This window comes from Oryx dammah, unplaced genomic scaffold (genome assembly GCF_014754425.2).
Source record: "Oryx dammah isolate SB20612 unplaced genomic scaffold, SCBI_Odam_1.1 HiC_scaffold_29, whole genome shotgun sequence".
NCBI classification, from domain to species: Eukaryota; Metazoa; Chordata; class Mammalia; order Artiodactyla; family Bovidae; genus Oryx; species Oryx dammah.
In genome coordinates, this window is record NW_024070213.1 from 60865701 (window position 1) to 60872779 (window position 7079).

General features: G+C 47.6%; 1 protein-coding gene across 8 annotated transcripts in view; it reads right to left on the reverse strand.

Moving 5' to 3' along the window:
* NACA (nascent polypeptide associated complex subunit alpha) overlaps positions 1-6125 on the reverse strand; it is a 10480-nt gene extending 4355 nt beyond the window's left edge. Inside the window, exons 1-4 of one of the 8 annotated variants that reach the window (XR_005719671.1) lie at positions 5936-6042; positions 5272-5410; positions 5016-5087; positions 1-2608 (exon numbers count right to left, since the gene is read on the reverse strand). The exon at positions 1-2608 is cut by the window's left edge and continues 1267 nt beyond it. Coding sequence is in view for 4 of the 8 variants with exons in the window: in XM_040232986.1 (XP_040088920.1) it covers positions 5016-5085 (70 nt within the window). In the remaining 4 variants the exon portion in view is untranslated. Of the gene's footprint in view, positions 2609-5015; positions 5411-5935 lie in introns of those variants that run through there. The other 7 variants (XR_005719673.1, XR_005719672.1, XM_040232986.1 and 4 more) reach the window with 7 other exon arrangements.
* Positions 6126-7079: the final 954 nt, after the last annotated feature.

Genomic DNA, 7079 nt, shown 5'->3' on the forward strand with positions numbered 1-7079 from the left:
GGAGTCACAGGTGGGGGAGTGGAGTCTCCCTTTGGAGGTGGGCTAGCCTGGGCTTTTTTGGTAGATCGAGTTGCTGGGCCCTTTTTGGGGGAGGGAGGAGTCAGAGCTGAGGGAGAGGAAGTCTCTTTGGGAGGCGGGATTGCTAGGCTCTCTTTGGGGGAAGAATGAGTCACAGCTAAGGGAGTGGACTCCTCCTTTGGAGGTGGGTTAACTGGGGTTCTTTTGGAAGAGGGAGGAGCCTTAGCTGGGAAAGCAGGAGCCTCTTTGGGAGGTGGGGTGGCTGGGGTTTGCTTTTGGGAAGGAGTTGCTGGGGCTCCTTTTGGGGAGGAAGGGGTCACAGCAGGAAGGGGAGTCTCTTTAGGTAATGTGGTTGCTGAGCTCCCTTTGGGGGAAGGAGGAGTCATAGCTAGGGGAGTGGGAGCCTCTTTAGGGGAAGGAGTTGCTGGGGCTCCTTTGGGGGTGGAAGAGGTCACAGCTAGAGGAGTAAGGATCTCCTTAGGGGATGGGGATGCTGGCCCCTCCTTGGGGGAAGGAACCATAGGCAGGGGAACAGGAGCCTCTCTGGGGGATGGGGGAGTAGGGGAATGCTTCTCAGCTAGTGATCCTTTAGAGACATGAAAAGGAAGATCGGCTTCTGGAAGAGAGGAAACTTCAATTGGAGAAACAGTAAACGAGAGATTTCCAGCAGGAGTATCAGGGATAGCAGGTACACTTTTAGAAGCAGAAGGGGCAAGACTTAAGGGAGCAGTAGGTGAACCCTTCTTGGTTGGAATTCTTTTAGGCTGAGGAGACACAGTAGTCCCTAAAGGAGATGGGGAGTCAGCTAGGTACATTCCTTTGGAAGCACCAGAGTCTTTAGTTGGGTACCCTTCAGGAGCGGAAGCCACAGGTGCCAATGGTGAGGTTTGAGAAATGCCATGAACTTTCTTTTCACCCTGAGGAGTACCAGTTGGAGGCACAGGGGTAGAAGACTCAGACTTGGGAATTTCAGGGACCTGTGCCATAGGAGCTAGAGAAGCAGAAGCATTCTGGGAAGATAAAGTCACTACTGGAGCCATAGGGCAACTTTCAGAGGTTGGCGGCATCAAAGGTAAAGTAGTAAGAGTGGAAGGACTGGCTACATTTGAAGGAGTGGAAGTACCTTTGGCAGCTGTAGGAGCCATTCCATCAATGGCAGCACTTTCCAAAGGAAATGCAGCTACAGTTGGGGTAGTGAAAGAACTTTTGAGAAGCAGATTAGTTGGGTCTGGGCTTGCATAAGAATCTGTCCTGATTACAGAGACTGGAGAGTTAACACTCAGAGAAGAGGGAGTAGTACTGGCTGGCTTCACTACAGGGAGAGGCTCTAGGTAGCTTTTTGTTGCTGGGGTGGCTTCAGGAGAAAGAGCTATCTCTGGGGAAGACGATGTACTTTGGGGAGAGGGGGCATCTTTAGGTGCTGCCAGGGCTGCTGTACTAGGAAAATCTTTGAGAATTAGAGAGGCTGTAGGAGATAATGGAGAAGAGGCAACTACATTTGAGGAGGCGAGGTCAGTGACAGCAGAGATGCCTTTGTCAGCAGACAGAGCCAGAGAGGAAGTTGGAGTCCTCCCTGGAAAAGCAGTCACAGCAGTAGGAACCACCTCATTTCTGGAAGGAAGGGGAGGAATTACAGATCTCTGAGAAGAGGCATCTGTAGAAGAATGATCTACAAAAATAGTATCTTCTATGGGATCTGACAAAGTATTAGAACTTGAAGTTTGAACAGGAGAACTCTGATGTAAAGGTGTAAGAGGAGAGCCCAGAGAAGTGAGGCAAACTGGGGGAGACTCAGCAGCCTCAGCAAAAGACTGAGTTGAAAGAGATGAAGCAGCCGGTGGACTAAGCGGTCCCTTTACGCTGAGGCTTACAGGGTTTTGTGGAGCAGTCAGAGCCGAGGAAACAGAGACACCTTTGACTTGAGGGGAAGGGATGGCTGGGGGAGTGGCGGGTGGTATCTGAGAACATGAGAGTAGGTCAGACTGAATAGAGGCCAAAGGAGTTACAAGATGGGAAGGGATAGCACTGACTATACTTGGAGGGTTGGGAGTACCCTTTGGATTAGGAATTACTTGAGAGGGAGCTTGACTAGGAGAGGGCTTTGGTTCTGAGCGAGCAACTGGAGCTGACAGAGATGTCACGGACCCTGACTCAATCACGGCGACTGAAGGAGGTGAACTAAGAGCATTAGGGGGATAGTCAGAGCTCTTCTGAACTGAGTGGGGAGCCAAGGCCACCAGAGCCAAGGGAGCTGAAGAGGAATGAGCACCTTTCAGAGTTGGAGTTATCATGGGAGAGGCCAGAGCTAAGGCAGCTGGGGAGATGGGAGGCCCTATTAGGTTTGGTAAGAAAATGGGGGTGTCAGTGGGAGGGGCAGCTCCCAAAGGCAGGGCTGTCCCATGGGATGACTGGAGAAAAGGAGCTTCAAAAGGGGTTGAGGCAATGGTAGAGGGAGAAAGGAATGGGGAAGGCTGGTCAGGGGTTGCCAGAGGGTATTGTTGGGAGGCCAGGGAACAAGGAGGGGTAGGGGTAGGTTTAGGCTGCCCTAAAGCAGCAGTGACACTCAAGGCTGAAGACACAGGAGGCACAGCTGGAGAAGAAAAGCAGGAAGAAAAAAAAAAAAGCGGGGGGGGGGGTGAAGGAGGAAAGGGAAGGAAAAAAACAAAAGTGAGTTATACAGCCCAACTTGGTACAACACGCCTCACACAAGAAACACTGGAATTTTAAATCTGAGAATGAAAGTCACCACGCAGGATTAGACAAAGGTGACCAAGCAACAGCAATCTTCCCCAAACATACTTCAGTGGTCAAGTAGAATACATCATTCTTCTCCTTTCCCAAATCTACCAAAATAAGTAAACCACTTTAGGGTGAAGAACCGTCTAAGAGCAGCCTATTAGTCTCTAAATGGGGAGCACAGGCCCAGAACTTGGCAACAGCAGGCTTTCTACCCTTTCCCAGTTGTGCCCTTCTCTTCCCTCCTCAAAGGATCCCTAAGACTTTCTCACAAACCATGGAATCATCAACAGAAAGTTCTACTCTATCCACCCAAGGGGCATGAACTGAAACAAATGCTGAAAACTGGAACAAGGAAGCTAATGAGTGGCAATAATGATGGAGAATCAGAGGTGAATAAGAAACACAGGTCTCTTAATGCTCAGGCTTCAGAATACCCAATATTGAATACTAAGTCGCTGAGCTTCCCTATACCTCATTTCACCCACCCAAATCAAACAAACAAAAAACCAACCGCAAAATCGTGGACTCTACAGTCTCTAAGCAATGTTAGCTCTTCAGACATCAATCTGGATGAATTAGACCACGAGTAACAGAGCTTAGTCACAAGGGTAGGAACTGTATTATGAAACTGCAATCCAACTTGTCAAACTAGACTGTGGTTCTGTTTTGAAAGTAGGGAATGCAAGTGGAGAGAATACATTGGGTCCCCACCCCTTAATCTGGAGTATGCCACTGTACCAAAACAGGCACTACTTGCCACCACACTGAAGTTATGCAAAAGATTCTGAATGACTGCTCAACACCTAGAAGGGAGTATTATTTTTTAAAAAAGCCTAGAGCATCCAAATTCACAGGTCACTCAATCAAGAGTATCTCATACAGAGGTAGGCTCAAACCAGTCTTTCCTGGAAACTCAGTAGCTCAAAGTCTTTATGACTACAGTGCAAATGCTCTCAAAAGAATTTGAAACTTAGAATGTTTTCTTCTCACTGAACCTCAAAACTCCGGGATAAGGCCCAAATTACTTGCTTTAGACACCATAACCGATTTCCTGAGTCAGTTTCCTCACTTACTCTAATAATTATTTAGTCATAGTTATGTATTAAAAAAAAAAAGACCAAAAAAACAGACCCCGAGTATTCACCACAGGCACTTAATCTAACCTACAGTGCAATCTCAAAATATTCAAGTATAAGTTTAACAGCTGTGAGGACTGCTTCAGAAGCAAAAAGCATTAATTTTGAAGCTTGATTCAGATTATTCAAAATTCATCTGAATTTCAGTCCCCACACTTGTAAAATCAAGTTGAGACTCTCTGAAGTTTTGTCTAACACTGAAACTACAGACTCTTCAGAGACCAGTCCTTTATTTTTCAACCTTAAGTCCCAGTAGTTCAAAGATTTCATATAGCTCATTCCCTAACTCAGAGGCCCCCTCCTTTTTCAAGCAGCTGTATTAATCTTTTCAGCTGCTAAATCAGACAGGTGGGGAGGGAGAACCTTAATGCTTTCAACTATTTTAATTCCAGGAGATAGAAACTGCCCTTAAGTGACAGGTGGAGTTTTTAAAAAAAAAAAAAAAAAAAGAATTTACCATGGGGGCGGGGAGAGGCGAGAATGGAGGTCATAGCCTGAAGATTCCCTTCATTTACTTCTGCACAACTGAACAGCAAGAACACTACCATAAAGTTTTTTCACTACTCCCCCTCGGATTTTGTAGAGATGTATTTTAAACAGAATTCAAACCTTGCATTTACACTACGTTCTACATTCATTAATTTCAAAGCTGAAGAGCAGTCAAAAGAAGGCTCTAATTCAATCCTGGGTTCCAGATAAGCTGTTGATGCAGGTATTGTTCCAGGACACTAGAAACATCTCAGCACCAATCCACAAAACAAGTTAACCAATCTAGGAGGGCCCCAGGGCCCAGGAGAACACATTTACCACCAGCACACATCTCATCCAGGCATGTGATGACAGCACAAAGCCAAGCACTGCCATCTAAAACCTTGATGCAACTTTCTGGCTGCAACTTCACAAAAGCTCAGGTCTCCTTGGCCTGCCAGTGTGTCACCTATTTCCAATAGGTAAGTAACTATTATGGACTATCCTCCCTGGCAAAGCTACAGCCCCATCTTCTTTAATGAGAACCAATACTGAAAAACAGAAATATAGTCTATTTGTCATTTAACCCACCATATGTTTTTATGGCCCATTTTACAATCTTAATTAAGGGCAAGGCGTCCAGGGGGAACCTACCTGTCTCAGCCTGGGGCTGTGGCAACTCCTGCTCTGTAGCAGGGACGGTTTCTGTGGCTTCACCGGGCATTTCTGAAGGGAATAAAAAGGAGGCCTGAATTGACTGGAATCCATCCCGCTGCCCAATCCAGAGTCACGGTTAAAACTGCTGAGGGCTGTTAAATACCGTAAGGGTGTGTGGGACAACGCTCCCCGAAGTAGCTAGAATAGGTGAAAAACACGACGTAACCCTCACATTTTTGATCAAGAGAATCACCTTTTTATCGCTCCTCTTCACTCCGCGGAGAGCGGATTTCCCAGTGCCCAGGGATTCGTTTTATTCCACACTCCAAATCCCACACAGAAGCAATTACCACTGCGTTCTCAACCCGAGGGAGAGGATCCCGGTCTGGCTCCTGAGCACGGGATGGGAGACTTCAGACGCGACCTCGAAACGCCGCGCCCCCTCTCCCCCGCGCTTTCTGGGCGACCCCTCCAGGACCCCCGTTTGCTGACTTCCGAGACCAACAAGGGGAAAGAAGGTGTCTTAAGTCCCAACACTGGCTTGTCACAATAAGGGTGTGTGTGTATACGCGCGCGCGGGGGTGGGGGGTGGTTGTTCCAAAGCTGTGACCCCTTAACATCCTCTGGGTGCTGGCGAAGCCGGTTCCAACAGCAGACGCAGCCCACTTCCATCCCCAACGGCTCCCATCTCCCCAGCCCGGGACTCTCTGGCCTTTTTGCCCTACTCTTGCCAGGACACCAAGAGCAGACCCCATTTTGTCCGGAGGCCCCAAGGCCACACTGCCCAGGGTTGAACAGGAACCCCGTGACCCCATAAAAACTCTAGTTCTTCTTAGCCCTTATTCTGCGCGGCGCCTCAGACCGCAAGAAAGGCGGATGGCTATGGATATAAAGTAGCGGCGAAGGCAAGCACTTACTGTGTGGGGAACGCGGAACCAAGATGGCGGCAGAAAGAGAGCGAGCGAGCGAGAGCGTGACCCACGCCTGTTGCAGAACGAAGCCTGGAGGAGGGGGCGGGACCAGGATCTAATTCCGGGTCAGGAGCTGCTTACAGTCACTTCCTTTAACCAGTAAGTCATCCGGCTGTTTCCAGTTGGGGGTGGTGACAAGGTCTAAATAAGGGTATGAATTTAGAACAGGACTCGCAGGCCTGGCAGAACTCTCTATCCTGAGCTATGCAGTCCTTAGATAGCTGACCCCTTCGCGTCCCTCATGTTGAGGCATTTTTGACACGCGAAAGGCAGCAGCCTGTGCTCTCGGGTCAGTAAAGTAGCCACATTATTACTTTCTGACTTCCTTTTATCAGTTAATTCAGTAGAATGACGTACTAAATAATGCCGAATACACGGAGATTGTAGTCACCAATGAAAGGTAGCTGTGACCTAGGCTGTCAATTATTTTACTTTGGAATACATAATTTAAATGAGATTATCATGAAGGTGTAAATTTCTATACTCAGTATATTTCTTTTTGCCTCTATTTTGGACACGGTATCCTGAAACTCATACGTTCTAGAGGATCCCACTCCTTATACAGTAGTTTTTGAAAAGTAGAATATAAACGTTTTGTTAATGAAAAGGTTAGGGGTCTTGCTTCCCATATCCTCTCTCCAAAAGGACGCAACAAATACAGTATTCACACTTTCAGTTCAGTTCAGTCGCTCAGTCGTGTCCGACTCTTTGTAACCCCATGAACCACAGCACTCCAGGCCTCCCTGTCCATCACCAACTGCTGGAGTCTACCCAAACCCATATCTATTCAGTCAGTGATGCCTTCCAACCATCTAATCCTCTGTCGTCCCCTTCTCCTCCTGCCCTCAATCTTTCCCAGCATCAGGGTCTTTTCCAATGAGTCAGCTTTTTGCATCAGGTGGCCAAAGTATTGGAGTTTCAGCTTCAACATCAGTCCTTCCAATGAATACCCAGGTCTGATCTCCATTAGGATGGACTGGTTGGATCTGCTTGCAGTCAAAGGGACTCTCAAGAGTCTTCTCCAACACCACACTTTAAATACACTTAAAAGCTAGTGGCTTTAAGACAATTGTGGCTACCTTTTAAGATA